We start from the raw sequence: 20,522 nt of genomic DNA, 5'->3' as shown, positions 1-20,522 counted from the left end.
GCATTCAAGGCAACAAGCAGATGCAGAGAAATGAGTATGTACAAACTACTGCCAAAATATGTCAGTATTCTCAAGGGTTGAGAAAACAGGCAGAAGCAACACGGTAGGCCAAGAGAGGAAGATTTCTGCCCCTAGGAGTGAGAAAAGGTGAAGGTTCCTGAGCACACAACTTCCTGAGGGGCAAGATCTGGCCACCCAGGAACTTAGAAACTGGTGTTAGCATCTCCCATGATGATGGAACCAATGTACACCTGTATGTACTCTTGGTAAATAAAGGGTACTGCATCCCTAGGGAAGTCCATTCCTCCCTGACAGGAGAAGCCTTGCAAATATAACCCCACCTTGCAATACAGGGCTGACAGGCTTGAAATGCAGGCTTCCAGCACCTTTTAAACATTATCGAGTTTCGCACAGGCAACTTCTTAAGACTAAAATCATCAAACAATTTAACTTCCTGTTCAAGCATTGCCGTTACAGTAGTTTTACTTGGCAGTGTATCATGTGCTGCAGAGGGAGGAGGAGAAAAATTGTGTGAGCACCTGAGGGTGCAGCCTGGCCCCACAAGGAAGGAAGGAGGGCTGGTACTGTGGGGCCCCGGCAGTCCTGGCAGTGCCTGCAGGGGGTGGAGACAAGGCAGTGGGCCCACCATTAGCACCATGCTCCTGGGGATCCTCGTGGTGCTCTGCTTCATCCCTAATGCTGATGTAACAGGTAACAAAAACCCCCCACATTTCAACCCTTTCCCCTATTTTTTCTCATTTTGATCAGCAGGGGGTAGAAGGTCTGGTATTGCTGTCAATTAATTTTGCACAAAATCTTCTGTTTTGGATGAAAGGGCAGAGGCAGCATGCTGCTGAGTCTGCAAATGGATCAACTTGATATAACCAAGAGACCAATTTTTCTCCTGCCACAAGTATTCCTCCAAGATGAGACCCAAGAGCTTTCTTTTAATTTGACTTCTCCCTAGATCCATTTGGAAATTGCATGCCTGGGTAGAGGGGTGTTTATTTCACCTACCCCCTGAGCTTTACAAGTTCTGCTCACAAAGTGCCTTTTCTTGAGGGGTAGCTGGTCCACTCAGACCTGCTGCCAGTACCTGTCTTGGGGCAGACTCTCCACATCCCCAAATCTACTTGTAAAGGTTTAGGCTCCCCCATGGCCTGGTATCATGGGCTCCGGCTGAGTACAATAACATCCTCACAGGATTAGCAAATAAATGCTCAAAAGCAGAGTTGCTTTCTGAGCTCAAACATGGGAGGATGGGACTTGACAAGTTTCTGATTTTTGCATTGTTTAGTGATTCACTGCCACTTACTAGACATCTAGTTTCTTTCTGAAGATCTTCAGGAAAAAAGAAATCTTTTTGTGATTTTGAAATCCTGAGTCTTAGTGAATTTTCCTGCCTCTTCAGTTGTTGTGGCTGAGGGTATTTGTCTTGGTGTTGACTTGCTGATGCAGTGTTCCTATGTTCAGACCTAGCGTGTCTTTCCAATGGGTACATTAAAATGCAAAGCAAGGCAAGGGATGCTGGATTTTGCTATGATAATCTTGAGACAGACTTTCCGACTACTGGCTGTGAACTGTTGATATTGCATCTTCTTCAAATATCAGTATTTTGTATTTTCCAGGGAAGTTGCAGATAGGAATAAAAATCTGGTTTCCAGTACAAAATCTTTAACATAGAGAACATCTTATTTTCTTATTTCTACATTATTTTTCTATAATTCATTTCCTCAGTGAGGACATTTTAGTTTGCATGACACTGTGATCTACATTTCTTTAAGAAATCATAGTTTTTTTTTCTTCCGTGTCCTTTCCCATGTTTTTAATTCTGTGTTTGCAATATGATAATTATTTCCACAGCAGGCCCCTGGATTATTAAAGAAGACATTAATTCCAGGAGAGGATAAGTATCAGCAGTAGGTTAACAGTTATGAACACATTTCCATGAAGTGTGAACTGCTTTTAAGCAGTGCTTTTGAATTGCAACAAAATAAATTACAGTGTGTGGTTCTCAGACAGAGGCATTATGCCATGGCTTTATAGACACATATACACTTGCTTTGCATGAAGAACTTGTGTTTCTCCAACAGACTCACCGAGACTGTTTAACTTCTTAAAGAGAAGCACATGAGATCATTTGCTTCTCAGGGCTCTCATCCTTAATTTTCAAGATGATTGGTCCTTAGTTAATGGAAAACATTAAGGCAGGTCAAAACCCTGCAGGACTTCCTCAAGCCATGAAGTGCATGATAAGCCTCAAGTATTTTGGTTTGGGAAAATCAACAGAATTCATCCTGTTGTTAGACTATATCAGTGGCTGCTGCAGGTTGAGTTTAAATCATGGAAAGGGACTTAAAATACTAGTTTAGTCATTTCCCTTTTGCAGAAACACTAACGTTTACAAAGTTTGTCCTCCTTCCCTTTTTATTGGCTAAATAATTACCTTGCTGTGGTCTGTCAAAGAGGTAGCTAGATCAAATATCTGGTACTTTGTGAAAATAAGTAATATAAGCAGGTTTCCACTGCACTGTACCACAACTGACCCCATCTTTTTACTATCCACATAAGCTTCTGGCTTACGGTGTTTGGGGGTTAAAATCAACCTCTAACCTACCAAGGTTACCAGAATGCAAAAGATGGATGAGGAAAGGTTAGCCAAGGGTAGGATGACATCAACTAATTCTTGTTTAAAAAAATAAATCACAAACTGCCAAGAAAAACCCTTGTGCTCACCCTGGCTTTGATTAAAGCAAGAGTGTCACCTGAGCTTTCTGGAATACTGCGCTGCCTGTGATACTAGCCAGCAAAGCAGGAAAGCTGAGCAGAAAGCAGGTCTGTAAGGGCCAGAAAGAGAGGATCCCCCCAGCTGCACATCAGACACACAGATGGGTGGCCTCAAACCAAAATAAAAGAGAAGGACCCTTGTACCTGGGAAAGAAGAGTGAACATAATTGAACAACAGACCAGCAGCAGAAAAAAAAATAACTTTGCTTATAACATACCTGTGTGCCTTTCTCCCTGTGGCTTAAAAAAATCCTTTCAGTTTTTTCAGTTAGGTTTTTCCCTATCCCCCCAGGGAATTAGGTGGGCCCTTTCTTTCCTGTGCTTACAGAAATGTCAACTTATCTTAAATGTCTTGCTCTGGAAAATAGCTTCTTGAAATCAACTGGCATAAAAAAGAAAGAGTACTAAATATTTTAGCAGAATATTTTTTTCCAATAGCTGATGATGATTCATGAAGAGTGCTGGAGAAAGAAAAAAACAACACCTCAAAATAGTTATTTTCCATACTTTGTTAACTCTATTTCACTTTCTTGGTGAATATTAAAAATAGAAAACTTCAGTGAAGTTTTGTTTGCATCAGGTTTGATCAGAGAGTCAGTATTTTACAGATATTATAGATGGATGGCATTTTGTTTCATGATCCCAAACCCTCCCACATGTGATTACAAGAAATGTCCAGCACTACAAATAATCTATAAAAACACTTTACAAGCATTCAGAGATCTTACACACCATTGCATACAAATCCTAAGATCCTGAGAAGGCTTGCAGCTTGTGCACACTGACTGAAATGATTTAAAATTAAGTCACTACTTTTTGAAACTGTACACAAGGATTTTTCATAACTGCTTTTTTCCTTTCTGGGTAAGGACAACATATAGATATGTATAACTGCACAGCATGACTGAACACAGCTCTGAAGTGGCAACCATAACCCTATTTAGGAGAATGGAAACACCTACTAAATGTTTCAGAGTTTTACAGTTTAACAAACCCAAAGTGACACTTAGGAGCAAAAACTGTCTCTGTGAAGGCAAAAGCAGCCTCAGCCCATGTTTGCTCAGAATGGGCTAGATCCTACTAAGAATGCAGTAAAATCCTATGCAGATGACAAGTGAAGTGAGGGGTGTTAGGCATTACTGTCTTCCCCATGAAACTAGCACACATTTTAGCATGACTGACTTTCTTCAATTCAAAAAACCTCCAAGTCCAGAGGAGGAGGATGACAACAGGGCTTGTCCAACATACCAGTGGGGTAAACTTGCCTTGCCCCTGTTGGCATTGCAGCCCAATTCATGCAGTGCTAATGAGTTCTTCCTATAAATGAAAACAGAAATATCTCCTTTAATTTAGATTTGAACTAGTAGAGCCACTTTGTGAAAGTGCATTTGGGTGCTTAGCTTCAACCATGTAGGAGCTGTCTTCATTTAATGACCCACAAATGAGCTTTTTCCCACTGCTCAGCCAGTCTGCATCCCAGCATCAGCAGCACCGAGCTGGGTTTTCAAGCCTAGTCTGCAAGACAAGGAAAACAGATTGGATTATAAATCCAAGAGGTGAAAATAAGTCAAAGGAATTTATCATTTTAGGTGGGTGTATCAAAAGACACTGATTGCCAATTAGCACTGTATCATGGCAGAGACATAAATAGTCCAGAGATGTAGTTAAACAGTGGAGCTCAAGGCATGAAGCACAGGTCTAAACATCAGGAATCCAGGTTAGCTGATGACAGCAAAAGAGATGGGGGTAAATCATTGGGGTCTTCAGAAGAGTCTAAATAACATCTGAAAGGAATTCTTCAGTGATGAGATTGTCAGTGTTCTTTGACTTTTCTCTGGCTATTAGTTTTCTGTAAGTACTTGCATTAAAACAGGCAAGCACTTTTCGAAGTGTGACGCTTCTGTCTGTCTGTTTCAGTTGTCAACTCTGAATCAGAAAAGGTCTCCCCTGAAGGTGCATTCAGTCTCTGTGACAATCAGGGCTGAAATAGCACACAAATACTGCAAAGCAGTTTAATAACTCTATCTCAAATGAGATGTATAGAGTTCTGCTGTGCTAAAGGTGGAACAATTCTACTGCAGACTTGCAAATTGCCACGTAGGCCAAAGATCAATTTTCTGGCCAACAAAAATATGATCAAATACCTTATCTGTAGGGGTGGAATCCGAACCTCACCCTTACTAGAATGCCTTATAAGCCTATGTGAGAGCTTTTGTCGGAAAATGCTGATTCAAGGAAACTGAATTGTTTTGCTGAAATGTCTTTGTTTTGATGAAAAGTCACCACAGGCACCACCTTGAGTAAAGACTTGCCTTCTCTGTTCTTACTTTGCTACTCTGTCCTTAGATTCAAAGATCCTAGTCTCTTTCTGCTGGAAAGCCTGGAAATGTTATCCTTCATTCAAAGTTTCACAGTGTTTTGGTTGCCTGTGAATATGGGATTACAGAGCTGTTATGAGCTCTCCTCCACTCCCTCACTAAAAATATTGAGAAAAGAGACCCAGGAGGATAGGCTACAATCTTTCTTTGCTAAAGATGAGGCAGTACAGTATTCTCTGTCTCACATCTCCTCCTCTCATTTGAAGTAAGGGCTGCTAAATGAGACTTTCAATGAGAAAATGAAGAACTTCAGCAGTTTCACAAGTTCTGCTGGTAACTGGAGAACCTGCTAGACAAAGATTGTTTTTACTGCCCACACCCTACCACTAGTCCTGGCCATCTCATGGATCTCTTTGTGTTTACTTTTCTCCCTGGACCACATTCATCCCAAAGGAGTATCCTGCTCGAGAGGCTGGGGTATTTCTTCTTGTGCAGGCATCAATACAGTAAGCATACTTGGTCCTAAATATTGTCAAAAATGGTTTTAAATACTAATTTTCTGGGCCTTCTGGATCTGGCCTCCTTCCCACATCATTCCTCTTACTAGCCATTTTGAAGTCTCACCACAGGGATTAAGTAGGAACAATCTAGGTTTCCACCACATTTTGAGGACAAGAGGTACAATTGTCATTCTAACAGCCACAGCGATTCTCAGGGATCTGTGAAAGACTATCCAGATTCAGAGGAGCTGAGCTTGCATAAAGACTTAAGCAGTCATATAAAAGCTTTGGCAAGTCTCTAGCTTAAAAACCACAACTCCCTTCCTCTTACTTAGGGGTCATCACTTGAAAAGAAGGGCCTCATTTGTACAGGATGACTTTTCTTGGAAGAAGTTGTCTTTCTGCATAGTCCTTGCTGTGTTTCATTGTTTGGCAGATGATAGCACAGAGGTCTACATGTCAGAACACATTTCCTGTTTATGTGTCAGTCTGGTCAATTAAAATTCAATTATACATTCATGTGACTTGCTTTTTTCAGGTCATTTAAGTGCTAAGTGCCAATGCAGTGTCAAATTAGTCAGCTCCTGAGTCCTTTGAGAGATTAAGAATCTACTACAGCTGTTAGCTAGAGAAATTACTTATTTTACATTAAAATGATAGCAGTTCATGCTTTAAGTGTTCATTGCCCAAGGTCCAAACCCCTGAAATGGTTCAGCAAATCCACCTGCAAACTCTTCAGGACTCCTCGAATTAAAAAGCAAATGTATTAATAATATTCTCTTATCTGTCTGCATGTCAAGTCATAGTATTTTCACTCCATAATGTTCCCTGGGAAACTGCTTGCTAAGTAAAGGATATACTTAGATGGCCTTGCGTATACAAACACACACAGATGCAGACTAGGCTTCTGAGCTCTGACGTTAAATCTTGATCACAGGCCACTGCCTCTGCTAGCATTCTGACTCTGAAGAAAAACAATCTTGATCTCATCGTCTCCCCTAGAGACTATGTAATTATTTACATACAGGTGGATTGGTGAACAATAGCTCCTGTGAGAAATGGCTTCTGCAGATGGGTGGTTTTGTACTCCGTGGTGAGGAGTGTCAGCAGGGAAGAGGAGAGATGGAGAAGAGTTGCATGGGAGGGTGTGTGGTTCTGAAGTCTCTTATTTTATTTTATAAACAAGTGCTTTTCTCACTTTCTCCCCTCCCTTCCAGAAAACAAGATTTTAGTGGCTCAGCATCCTTTGCTCATTGTAGCTAACCAAACTGCAACTCTAGTTTGCAACTACACATACAATGGGACAGGGAAGGAATTTCGAGCTTCTCTACACAAAGGAACGGACAGTTCAGTTGAAGTTTGCTTTATTTCATGGAACACAACCATAATCAGCGAAAATTCAAATAAAGAATTCAACTGCCAGGGGCATCATGATAAAAACAAAGTCATCTTCAATCTTTGGAACATGAATGCCAACCAAACTGACATCTACTTCTGCAAAATTGAGGTCATGTATCCACCCCCATATGTCTACAATGAGAAGAGCAATGGGACTGTCATTCACGTGAAAGGTAAGCTGAGGAACTTCTGTAGGCCAGTATCCTCCCTATATACACTCCCTCCATGATGGCTGGAGGCGGTTTGTTTCCTTAAAAAAAAAAAAAAATTGGATTTCCTGGAAAAACTACATACCTGCTCTGGACTTCGAAAAAGAGACCTTAAAATGATGATTAATAAAAATGACACATTGGAACAAGGAGTAAAGCTGAGATCAATGTTTCTAATTTCATGTACTTAAAAGTTTTCTTTGCTCTTTCCTTAAAGAGACACCTCCCCAAATACAAGAACCTCGGTCTGCAATTCCTTTGTGGATTCTGTCAACAGTGACTGGAATTCTGGCACTCTACAGTATGCTAATAACTGCAGTTTGTATTAAGTACTGGGTAAGAAACTTGTCTTCTCCTTTGCTCTGTATGCTCTAGTAGTTCATTTCTCAGGCTATACTTGCCATGTTTACCACTAACTCACTAATACCCCTTCAGTACAGGATGACAATGTTTCTTCATCCCAGGTATGTAGCACACCCATGGTGTACCCCAAAAGAGCTGAAACTCCAGATGCTCTCCAGGTGGGCAGTCAGGCCTCTGCAGTAGAGTCCTACAATAAATGGTAATGCCACAGAGCTGGCACTGCCCTGCACACCAGCAATACTGGGACTCCTCTGCCAGCTGAACCTGTCAGGGAAATCTAGAACTACAAGCATTTCTGGCAAAACCCTTCGAGACTATATTGACAGGAGCTCACCTACCATAAAATAATCCATAGGGAGCCCTCAGCCTAGGACCATCTGCCTGGTGTCTTGTTTCTATCCAGCAATTCCCTTGAGCAACCACTATTTCTGGCAGCTTCACTACAAGGGAACAGGAGCACCTGGATCTCAGTAGTCCCTTGTCTGTACATCAACAGTAAGAAAGCTGAGACAGCCTTATGGCTCATAATTTTTGCTTTCTCTGGAGAGTTGACTGGCCCAAGTCACATCCAGTTCTCCTCCTGGTGTGATACAGGGGCAGCAGAAGGACATTTTCCTTGACAGGTCTTAGGACTGTGATCTCCAGAGCCAACTTACACTTCTTTCTCCATGTGAGAAAGACTTGAACACAGAGAACTCAATTCCTTGCACTCTGACTTTCCCCTCTGCCTTTGTTGTTAAATAGCAATTTTCAACACAACAGCTAGCCTGCATAAAGGATTCAGAGTCTTTGCCAGGTTAAATGTTGCATGTATACAAAAGCCACTGTCACTGCTAGCTGAAGCTTGAGATCTGCTAAGTGTTTCACAAAAGGACACTTTCTCAATCTGTGGTTATTTCTAATGGAAAACAATCAAAGGGGGCACTGCCGCAGGAAAACGCAAAGGCCGGTAAAGTGGTTCTGCTTTGTGCCCTATTGTAGAGGCTGACTCTGAGGAGAGCTGAGAGGATTACGAGCAGCTGCTGGTGTTACAGTGCTGTGCTGCTCTAGCTGTTCCACAGATGATATGCTATAGCTTTAAATCCACCATTTACAATCTGAACCATTTTCTCTGTGCTATATTCATTTGTTACCTAATGGCTTCACAATTTGCCACTAACATGTCTACCTCCAGCAAGGGTGACAAGGCTGCATTGCCATGTGTGCTGTCTGCTGCATCAGTTTTTACCTGCTGTTATTACTGCTGGTAGTATTCTTCAGATAATATGTATTGTTTGTGGATGTATTTACAGTGTTGATGAATGTAAATACAGCTGCCTAGAAGACATTGTGAATTGTAAAAAAAAGGTCTTAATTGTGGCACGCGACAGATATGGCAAGCCTGATCAGTTCCTGAAAACAGCTAATGATTTATGTATTTTCATACAGTTATGCCTTCCCTGAAAAAAAACTGCTTGCCATTGCAAGAGTAGCAGTCTTTGATCCTGTAACAGCCCAACAGTCACTCATGCTAGCAAAATGTCTTTCTCCCATGCAAAACTACCTCCTAGGTGAATTAGAAATCCTGTATTATGGAGATGAACACACAGAGATAAAGCTTTTGTATCTAATGCTATCTATTTTGTATCTAATGTTGACTGCATTACATGGCTTAAGCAGTATGTAACTTACATTCAACACTTTGCATATATATAAAATTAATATTAAAAAGCTTAAAATATTTCATAGTAATTGCCCACTCTGCACATACAACATAATTCAGACATCATATTTTTCTGCTGCAAACCTCCAATTCCACAGCCTCATATGTATGTATACTGCAGCAAATAAAACTCTTTCTGTATATGGAAAGGAAATTTCAGTAAAAAGGAGATTACAAAAGAGGGTATGATCAGTATTAAGGAAAAAAGCGTGTAAGCACTTTACTTACCCCTGATCAATAAAGCCTTAAGCTATGTAAAAACCACCAACCTTGTGCACAGCGTGCAGCAGAGGCTGAAATACTGCTGTAGCCACATATTTCCTCTGTGATTTTAGGCAAATTATTTTGCCTGTCTTCTGCTACTTTTGTTTCTGAAAGAGCTAATGCTTCCCTTGTCTCACAGGGGCATTATAAGCAGGAATCCAACAGTGGAAATAAGATTTTTGAGACTCGATAAGGAGACAAAAATTAACATCAGCTCTGATTCTTTCACTCCTTGAAGGAAGGTTCAGAACAACATATGCATTGTGTCTTACTGCTGTAAATGGTAGGAAAACCATAATCTGGGCTGATTTTTCATGCTCTTATTCTGTTCAAGTTAAGCTAATTTCTCTTTACCTCCTAATGAATGAGGACAGCATAGTTCAAATGTTTTCGTTTCTGCTGAATCATTCCACAGATGAGGGAGGCAAGATGATGGTGAGGGGCATCAGTTTGTATCCTTGGTGTGTAGCATTCCTTTGGCTGAAGAACTAACACTGTAAACCTCTCAACAGATAGGCTGGAGACTTACTTTCAGGTTGGGTAAATTCCACAGATGATTTGATGAGAACATGTGTTCTAATTCTTTTGTAAATATATTTAAACCTGAAGGTGCCTTACAAATATGTCTGCTTCCCTGAACAAGGACCTAGAGCCAGAACTGTCAGCAGTTAACAAGAAAAGTTTTCACAGTTGTCTTCACCCTTCTCTCACAGCAAAAATCCAAAAATAAAAAGTACCATCAGAGCGACTACATGAACATGACTCCCCGGCACCCAATATACCAGAAGAACAAGGGTTACCCATCCTATGCACCAACACGAGACTACACCGCGTACCGGTCCTGGCAGCCCTGATCCCACCAGGAGCCTCGTGTGCTTCCGGGCACTCACTTGCTCTGGGGCATGGAAGGACAGCCTCTCATTTTCTCATCGTGTTTGTTGCTAGTGATCATGGACACCTGCACCATAGCAAGTATTGATTAAACGTTGATCTTCTAAAAGAAAATCTAGACCAACAAACAAATATAAAAAGGCAGGGAGTGTGGAGGGGGGAAGTAAAAAAGAATTTTTCTCCATGATGGCTGAAAATGAGGCCCAGTTTGTGTTGATGGTTGTCAGCGGGTAAGATGGAAAGGTGGCATCAGACCTCAGCACTGGTCTCTTTCTGACATTTGTGGTTTTGCTCAGCTGTTAGAAGAAGCACAACTTCTGATCTTCTCCAACAACTACTGCCTTAGATTTAACCCTTAATTTCTTTCCCTGTGTGTAATTTTCAGATTGTTGCTGTTAAACCTGGCAAAATGTAAAAAATAATCTTTTTTTTCTCTACAAGGCCAGGACACAGTTTGAAGTTCAGAACACATACTTAAAAGAAAGAGGAAAAGGTCAGTCAGAAGTCATCTAAGCTATTAGGCTATGGAACAAATAATCTTCCAGGACAAATCAAGCTGATAGAAAACTAATAAACCTTCAACACCTGAGTCCTTAGGCTGGACACTTTGTAAATGTTCATAAGGCCATCTGCAGTCATGACCAAGCAACTCCATAGACTGAGAAAGCAAGCAACCTGAAGACAAAATCAAGACAAGTGGGAGAGGAATAAAGATCTGTCTTCATCATGAACAGCCCCATTTCTTTTTAGTTTGCCTTCTGCATCAAGGGAATGCAAAGTCATACATGAAGCATTAGAAGACAGAGCGCACAGCGTTTGAGAAGATTTTTACTTTTTGAATTTGAGAATTCAGGAGGTATACTCCTGAGTCCTCCTGAAAATTCATCCACATCTTCTGGCACCTAGATTGTACCAAAGCTCTTTCAAAAATCTGGGTTGACTTGTGAGCAGCTAAAGACCATTTGAATTTCTTTTCCCATAAGTGTCCAGCTTTTGGGGTGTGAGGGGATTCTTCACTCCCAGCATTGTAAGTTGGACCAGCAAGTTCTCAAACATCTGCAGCATCTGCTCTGGGCACTTTGAGGAACTTTGTGGTATCTGGAAGTTACTTTTAGTTACTTTTCTCTCTAAAGATGTTCTTCAGGGCTGCTCCATGCCAGAGCTGGACAAAGTCTTTAGCAAAACACGATCCATTCTTTCAATCTAGTATGTTTACAATAACAGGACATCCTAAATTGTATTTGGGGTTGCCTTGGCATAAAATCCTTTTTCATACTGAGGAGACAATGTCTATTTTATAAAGACTACTGAATAAAAAATTAAAATAAAAAACCCCCACATTCCCACCTTGAAATAAAATTTGGATTGTCCAACATTTAATTTCCTTCAAACTGGGATAAGAAGATTCTTTTTCTCTTTGAGGAGACGGGACAAAAGTAGAGATGTGGAAGCATGACAACAATCTGCTTTGATGTCTTAAGCCAAGAAAACAACTTTGGCATTTCCAAATTGGAAGTTTTATTTGAGTTTGCTGACTGGGCCTCAAACCTTCCACTCTGAGTCTTATATCATCATGGACCATGTTCCTGGAGGGTGCCATGCCACCTCTGAGCAGCACTGAGGTGCCTCCTGCCCCAGCCAAGGGACAGGAGAGCCCAATGGCAATGGTAAACAAGGCCCAAGAGTGCTGGGCCTCCAGCATGAGAAGCCAGTCATGGACCCAGCAGGCCCTGAGAGCCTTGGTCTGGTCCAGTTCAGCAAACTCAAAAGCTTATGATTGAACCAAAGAACCTCAAGACAAGGTTTTACTTATTTTTTCTCCTTTCCCCTCACCTCATGCACAAACACTCCAAGGCTGATATTTTTCCATATACAATTTTTACTCTCTTTTCCTGAAAAGCCCTCACTGTGCCTTTGAACTGCAGCAGGGAACATGTGCACAGAGCAGAGGGGAGGGAGCCAGGCAGGACACATGGGCATGGCTGCATGGTCCTAACCTGGCACTGACAGCAGGATGCTAATGCCTTGTCACCTCCCTCCTCACTTGGAGGGGAGATGTGAATGATCCTGTGCTGGGGCACACAGCCTCTCCCAGCAGAGAGCAGCAGGCTGAGCACAACTCTCTCTCAGGGTATGGCATTGTCTCATCAAGCTCCATACCATCACTGTATGACACAACAACATGTATGATCACATGTGCTGTGGAAAATCACAACTTCTAGTGCAAGTATAAGGTGAGATGGCAAATGCATATCAAACCTCTGAAACAGAAAAAATGTTCTTTGAGTAAACTGCATATATACGTATTTAGGTATGGATGCATCTCTTTCATTGCATCTGTATTCCCCAGAGTTTTATTATATTTTTTGCAATCTTCTTTTAAAATTATTAAATAGATGCAGTAAATTAAATCTTGAATGAATGTATTAGCCTGAGGCTAGTCAGAGGAAAGTATTACTTTCTAAAGCAAATATTGGTATAATTTGCTTTCCTTCCCCTAGTAGTTTTGTACTTTCCATATTTAAAACATACTGGTAGCTCCCAGGACATGATACTGGAAAGCAAGTCCTAGAATATCTGCAACAAGTATTAATTCGTTTGACTGACCAAAAAGGAAGAGGGATACATGTAAAATGAAAAAATGAGGAGAGTCAGGACATGAGAAGCCCCAGCACTGTGTTAAAATGGATATTTCTGTTATATTAAAGCTCTATAGGGACATGAATTACAGACTGTTGGAGATGGGTTAACAGTAAATTCTTTTTATCCACCATTGTAAAGGACTAAAATAAAGTGTTTGCAGAGAAGCAAGCCAGTTAAGCCTGGAGTCTGCATATGTGGATTAGCATATGGACAAACAGCAATCCTAATTTATTCCATCTGGTTTTAGGCAATGCATAACATGCCAGGACAGTCCTGTCCCTCCCTGGCCCTGCCTTTGGGGTCTATATGCTGTTTATGGGATGATGTAAAAAGAAACCTCCCTCTGCTGAAGTTTTGAACTTGGAAACTGTCCCTCATGGAGGGCAGAGGTAAATCAGTAGGGTTTTCTGCCTTACACATAGGTTTTAATTCAAATGCAAATATAATCCTGCCAAAGAGTGATTTAATTTTTCATCGTCCTTTCCCCCACTTTTGGGTCTTAGTGCCAAAAGAACATCTGATCTGCAGTCATCGCATATGAACAGCAATCAACATATGTTGCAAGGGGTCAAACAAGGGTTGTGCAGCTCCAGCCCCCTGCATGCTGATTCCTGTTCTGCACATCTCCAGCACAGCACAATACAACAGCCTGGCTCTTCTTTGCTTCCAGCAACCAAAGCCCTAGAAGACAAATGCCGAGGAGGTAGCCTGTGTTAACTCTGCAGGGTCTTGAACCTTCCCCACTGGGGAGGTCAGGATTACTAAAGCCAAAAGTCTTGGATGTTCCTTCTAGTCTGAATATTCCAAATTCCAATATCATCCTCCCGTATAACATTTTTTCCAAAATGACTCTTATTTCTTCTGTAGCTATAAATGTGAACCCTGCATCTCTGCCAAACAATATCATAAATATGTTTGGATCCTTCTTTGTGCATCATCTTTTCCCTTTCGTTTCTATTCCAGACTCAGTTTTTCAGGAACCCATTCTACTTGTTTTCTTTAACACAATTGTGCAGCCTTCCACATGTACTCCTGCCTTACTTCCTGCCTTGCTTCATGAAGTTACTTGCTTCAAAAAGACTGTCTTGTATGCCTCATTACTCCTCAGTAGGAGGAGATTGAAGCCATGTGGTGATTGGATAGCTACATGTTTTCTGTTTGAGGGGTTTGGGGGTCTTTCATCCTTTGATTTTTCCCATCATCTTCAGATTTTCAGTTTTGCCAAACATCCACGTGGGGATCCTTCACACCACATTCTTCCCACAGTGCATTTAATTTCTGTACATTTCATTTCCTGTCCATAGCAGGTTCTTGGCTATTGCCAAGTTCATTATGCCTGCAGACATGCTCTGATAGCAGAAGCAACTTCAGCTATTGATGGTATATTTGACTAATAAAAACATGGTACAAAAAGCTTGAGTTTTAAGAGCACACAGGCAAAGGCTTCAGTGCTAAAGATCAAATCTTTCCACTTTCATCAAGGCTTTTGCTGTGTGACTGGAAAATGCGTTATGCAAGATGAATCACAGGCCAAGACAATTTTGTTAGTCACTCGTACGAACCAGAAAACAGGTTAGGATGATGAGAACAGGATTAGCTTAGTGATCCTGTTTTAAGGTCCAGTAAAGACTGGGAAAGTCTGAAAACAGCACTAGGCAGTAATTTGTAGCCAAAGTCAGTGTCTTTAAGTGGTTGTGAGAGGGAAACTAGCTGCCTATCTTGATGCAAAAGGACTATTCGTCACAATTAGGTGCTTTTGTTAAAGCATCACATTACAGTACGTTACTATTCCAGCCTCAAGGGCATGCAGAGTATGATGTGGCCAATTTGGCTGACAAAGTATTAGGAGGCTGCCAATTTCATATTAACCCATTTGCAAAGAAACAAAAATGCATTATCTCAAATTCATGGTGGGTGGGTTGTTTGTTTGCTTTTTTCTTTTTCTTGCTGGATCTTCAGGATCAAGGCACTGGTTCTTATTTTCTGCCCCTCCTGCTGTTTCTATTGTTGTTATTGTTGTTATTGTTGTTATTGTTGTTGTTGTTTTATTAAAAATTAAATATAACTTTAGGCCAGGAGCTCTTCAGTTTCATTCATCTGACTATTGAAATTATAAGGAATTTTCAAATGCCATTGTATCATTATGTGGACACAGTATTCCTTTTCCTCATGGTCTTATTCCTTCAAGGGAACTGTTCTGTATTGGTTGAAATGTTCTCATGGGTTGGAACAAATCTAGTTTTGCAGACAGGAGAGATTACTACCTAACCAGCCAAATCAAAGATGCAAGCAAGCAATTAGTAACAGTTCTGTGGAAATAAACGTAGTGGTTTCAGTCTGGTAGGAGGATCAAATAGCCTTTTTATAGTATCGTCTTCCTCTAAAATAAAGAAGCTTAAGAAATTATATACTAAAGTACCTTAAAAGACAAGAGATCAGGTTGCGAAATTAAGAAATCAAAGGCAGGAAATGCCAGAAGGAAGCTCTCCTCTCCAGCCTCCCTTCTGCCCCCTTGTGTGACCGGAGCGGCTCTTTAGCTACCGTGCATTTCCCCCGGCTAAGCCGAGCCCGCGCTGAGCGGGGCCGGCCCCGCTCCCTCGCAGCGCTGCAGGAAGGCTCCGGTGGGGCCAGCGCAGGCGCCCAGCGGGCCACAGATTCCCAGAGCAGCTCCAGCCCTTCACGTGGGGGGTTGCAGTAGGGCACAAGTAGCAATCAGGCTAGCTTAGATAATAGCTAAATTAGTGCCCGACAGCGTCGTCAGTGCCCCATCAAATTAGATCACTCTGTCGTGAGTCAGAACGAACTAATTTTCCTGCTATGCTCGCTGCCTGTGACAGCCCTTGGGCTACTTTAATCTTCAAACACCAGTGGTCAAGATAAGAGCTGATTTATTTTTTTTCCTCATGAAAATGATTAAGTATATCGCTCACATTTCTTCCTGGGCTTCTCAGCCTTCCCCAGACAAATCAAATCTGGCTGCAGAAAGGAAATTGTTTCTCTGTTTGGACAGCTCATCAGCTCCTGATACTTAGGGACAGAGGCTGAAGTCCAGGGTGGAATGACGCCTTCGGGAGCATTATCCCCTCCTTGTAGCTCTTTCTCTCATTAGCTGATTGTTGAAGTAATGCCAATGTTCTATCTTAACAACAAAAAAGTATGAGACTAAGAAGATCCAGAATTGGACAGCAGGGGAATAACCTCTTTCCCTCCTGCAGATGCACACTTTCAAGTCCAGCCCTGTAAGGGAACAATTAATCAGTAAGGATGCAAGAAGCAAAAGGGGTTAAAGGAAATCACTCTGAAACCTCTTCAGTGAAATTCTGGAACAGTCCCTCAGGGAATGGAAATTAACAAACCAGCTGCAGGATGTACGGCACAACTCAGACTTTTGCCTCTCTCTAGCCCTGCACTAGAAAGAGCTCTTAAAAGCTCCCTAGTCCTTCTTGCCTCAAGAATAATTTTTACTGTTTGGCTGCTCTGCATCATTTGAGACATAAGCTGCATTGATGATGAAGACCAGGTTAGGTCCTGTAGACTTGGGAAACTCTTGAGATGAAAGCACAAATTATGTTCGAAGGGCAATGGACAAGCAAACTGGCTGGAAAGGTAGGATGGATGAATGGCTGTCTGCAGGAAAAGTGAAGTTAAGCAACTCCAGCTTTCCTCCAGCACACAGAGTAATGTATTAGTTTGAACTGCAGCTGTAGTGGATTTCCTCTAATAAAAGCAGCTCTTGGAAGGACGAAGTGATTATTTCAAGACATTTAAGTCAAAATAACTATATATATGCAAAAAAGATTTTAAAATTCTCTTATTTTTGCCTTTTTTCTGTACTAAATTATTACTTACTTAAAAATCCTACATTTAACCCGCAGTATGAGTTTTTTTAAATCAGTGTTCCTTTGTTGTCCCTTTTTAATTTTTTTTTTTTTAATTTTTATTAAGGTGTTTATGTTGTGGTTCTGCAATCTGATTTCAAACCACTAAGGCAGAGGCAAAATGAGGATATAGGCAGAGTGTATATGGACTGTAGCTCAGTCCAGTCACAGCATGGCAGTTCCCACGTGCTGTAAAAAGACTGCAGGTAAAAAGCGGAGTTCAAAGAGTCCACAGGTTACGTGAGCAACCTGGTGAAGAAATGTCAGTTAGAAACGAGCAGCAGAAACCTGCACTATTTTCCTACTGCTGTGGCTTTGCTTGGCGATGATGACATACAAAGATTAAGCCTAACTGTACGAGCTCCTGTTGTTTATCTTCTTTTTTATCATCGCCAGTAAGTGAAGGAGATGTGTGGGTGTTACCTGCAAAAAAAAAAGAGGTTGCATTACTGAGAGAAAAACATCTGCAGATCCAAAAAAGCAAATGGTCTTGTTTAATTCATGCATATCCAATTTCCTTCCTGTCACTAATCTGCAGCACTGAAGACAGAGAGACTTGAGCAATATTAAGCACCCAGAATGACTTCAATCACTGAGGTCATTTGTAAATCACTAAGATAGCCTGGCTCCCAGGGCATGGAGTTTGATTTTCCCTCCCCCCTCCTCCAATCTGCTGAACTATGGAGATTTGCAACAAGAAAAGCTATCTGCTGTGCAATCAATTTATAGAATAACATTTTGTTTGGTCTGCTATTGATGGATGCTAGCAGAAACTGGAAGCCCTGGGCTCATGACACAAGTGTTAGTGTCCATGTAGAAGATGTGGTTTTTTTGTCCTTGCATGTTTATGCCTGTGACAGAATGAACCTTTGCACACAGTTAGACACTGCTTGCTGCATACAGTGCACAGAAATCACTACTTTAAAAAGATTTAAAGTAAAGGCATCTCCTACATTGAATACTGAGGGATACTACATGTATGGACATGTAAACAACTGTACAAACAGAGATGCAAGCTTTGATCTTTCCTCTCCATTTGTATGTATATATGTAAATATAAAATAATAAAACTCCAAACCAGTGAGCATATGTCTTGGATTGCACATCAAGCACAGCATGCTCACTGTGTCTAAGGTATTTCTAAATTAATAATATTTGACTTGGCTGTGTGCTGATTTGTCTGGGTCAACTTACCAGCCACTGAGACATCAGGAGTATCAGAAAAATTATAAATTCAGACTATTTGTATTTAGAAGTAAGACTTTCCCACACCTCAAAATTGGCTGTAATTTGCTGTAGCCCTGGATTTGAGATATATTCATAAGACTTTTATCACTAAGCCCAGTGAGAACACTGATAACCATCCCTTTTGACTGCAGATCAGAGAGTGGGTTCCCTGTGGCTCTGCTACAGCTATTCTAATAGTCAGAAGTGCATGTTGCACCCTAGCTACAGCTTGACTAACCCTTTTTGCCCCAAGTGCAAAATATGACATTCACCTTCCCCACTAAACAGACCTCTTAAAAAAATTAAACTCACTTGTTCTTGATAGCTTGATAATGAATGCTTGTTCAATAAAGATTAACTCCTTGTTCTTGCAAACAAGTTCTTGTGTCCATTTACTGAAGGAAGGAATCCAGCTGATGTATCATTAGTTGTGTGAGGAAGTTGCACATCTGTGCAACTTGGTGTGGGAGTGTCTTCTTCCCTCATGTAAATGCTGGGTTGCAATCTGGGTCAACAAACTAATGTTTAGCACTTTTGACTACACAGCAGCAGAAGAAAAATATCAGAACCATAAATCTGTGAAATTTGAGGGACTGATCAATCCACTGCTGCCCTGTTGAATGACATGAGCACTAGCAGCTGAGTAGCACTCAGATCCCTTAGGATTGAGTTCGTGCTGTAGTCTCTCCAAGTTTAGCATCTCATATGCATATAGATTGCAAAGACACAGTAAAATTCTAAAGGATCCAAGACAGTGGGAAAATACAGAGAAACAAAGGAGTTTTACTTGCTAAAGGCAAACAAGGTTTTGTGCTGCCAACAGGAAACCAAGAGAAGTGAAAAGGATGTTGTGGCTGTTGGAAGGGCCACCACTGTAGTTATATGCATACCTAGGTGACTCATTATCACTGTGACATTGGCTTGCACTCTAACATCCCTCCTCTCCCAGCTGAAGCCAGCTGGCTCATCCTGCCTGCTTCTCCATATTTCACGTCTGCTAGGGTATCATTTGGAAAGCACTTGGGCTGGCATCAGGGTGGACTACATGTTGGAGTTTTGATGATGTGGATAGAATAGACATGTGACACACACAGGAATGATGTGCCAGTCCTTGCCTGAGGAGATAAAAGATGGAAAAAGGGAGTGAAAGGGGAAGCAGAGGTATGGTGCTTATGCACGTGTACAAAGCTCAGCAGTTGTGAGGACAGAAAGCACTACTGTGACATTCTTCACACTGCTTGTAAACTCTACCCACTGCACCCACCATGGGTATAAGGGCATCTTGTGTGGGAGTCACTGCTCCACAGGAACTAGAAGGAATTATAATTTCATTACTTGTAAAGCTTTGGGATTGGGATCTTTTGTAATGAGTTTTCCTATGGTCACAGAGTTGACCATTCCTCACAGGCTTTCTGTAACTCAAGTCATCCTCCAGCACCTTAAGCACAGAGGATGGCAACCTTTGGTTATCAGATGACAGGGTTGGGAAACATGTTTCCATGTAAAAAGGAATGCCTGCTGCTGTGGGAGTAAAGTAGTAAAGCAGCAGGGCCGTACATGGTATAATAGAGTATGGCAAATTGAAGACAGCAGAAAGTCAAAGATCTGTGTCAGAATCTGCCTATCCCACCAGGCTAGACTCTTGCGAAGGTCACCTGTCCCACTGCTCTCCAGTAAAGACTGGGAATACACCACATTACACAGCAAGAAGGCAAGTGAGGGTGATGAATCTGACTTGGGAGACTCGGGAGCAGGAGCTTCAGACTGACTCACACTTTTTATTCACAAGAAGATTGCCAGGGTATTGACAAGTATCCTTGGTATACATTCCCTCTTCAAGCTGGGGAACTTGATTTGCATGCAAAGGATAAATTAGTTTGCAATTTATTCTTGCACAGATCACAAGCAGATTCATACAAGCAAGAATAATGACTGAAGTCTGTTCCTTCATCTATTCCTGCAGATGCCCTGTAGCTCTGGGTAGCTGTTGTCCCTATAATTCAACGACTTGCTGGCCAAGATCACCTGTGCTGAGAGGTCATCAAAAAGACTTGGCAAAAGCAGTGTAATGTAAAGCAGATAGGTAAGCTTTGTTGTCAGCACTGCCTCTGAGCTTTCATTGGCACTTTCTTTATATCTTCCTTATTGTGACTGCAAGCTCTTTGGGCTATTTTTACTGGTGAGTACATTTTTGTATGGTGCCTGGGACTCCAAGTCCTGGTCAAGGTTCTCATATTGTAGTACAAATGACAGTAACAACTTCAGAAGATGTTCTATTAGATCCTCATTCTCTTCTTCAGTAAATATCAGCACTAAGAGCCATGGAGGGGAAAGTATAAATG

General features: G+C 41.4%; 1 protein-coding gene across 1 annotated transcript; it reads left to right on the top strand.

The window, feature by feature from the left end:
- Window positions 1-656: 656 nt before the first annotated feature.
- On the top strand, window positions 657-10,499 carry CD28 (CD28 molecule). The gene is made up of 4 exons (XM_033064509.1): window positions 657-711; window positions 6,823-7,176; window positions 7,430-7,548; window positions 10,255-10,499. The coding sequence occupies exons 1-4, from the start codon at window positions 657-659 to the stop codon at window positions 10,393-10,395; spliced, it is 669 nt and encodes a 222-aa protein (XP_032920400.1). The 3' UTR covers window positions 10,396-10,499.
- The last annotated feature ends 10,023 nt before the right edge of the window (window positions 10,500-20,522 follow it).

Source organism: Catharus ustulatus, chromosome 7, assembly GCF_009819885.2.
Source record: "Catharus ustulatus isolate bCatUst1 chromosome 7, bCatUst1.pri.v2, whole genome shotgun sequence".
In the NCBI taxonomy this organism is placed as follows: domain Eukaryota; kingdom Metazoa; phylum Chordata; class Aves; order Passeriformes; family Turdidae; genus Catharus; species Catharus ustulatus.
Note: the sequence above shows the minus strand (reverse complement) of the source record. Positions and strands in the feature narration are given on the sequence as shown.

Bases quoted from the DNA above. Each gene is read 5' to 3' on its own strand.
- CD28 (XM_033064509.1), top strand. From the start codon at position 657: ATGCTCCTGGGGATCCTCGTGGTGCTCTGCTTCATCCCTAATGCTGAT. The intron at 712-6,822 runs GTAACAAAAACC...CCTCCCTTCCAG, and splicing joins CCCTAATGCTGATGTAACAG to AAAACAAGATTTTAGTGGCT. The intron at 7,549-10,254 runs GTAAGAAACTTG...CTTCTCTCACAG, and splicing joins CAGTTTGTATTAAGTACTGG to CAAAAATCCAAAAATAAAAA.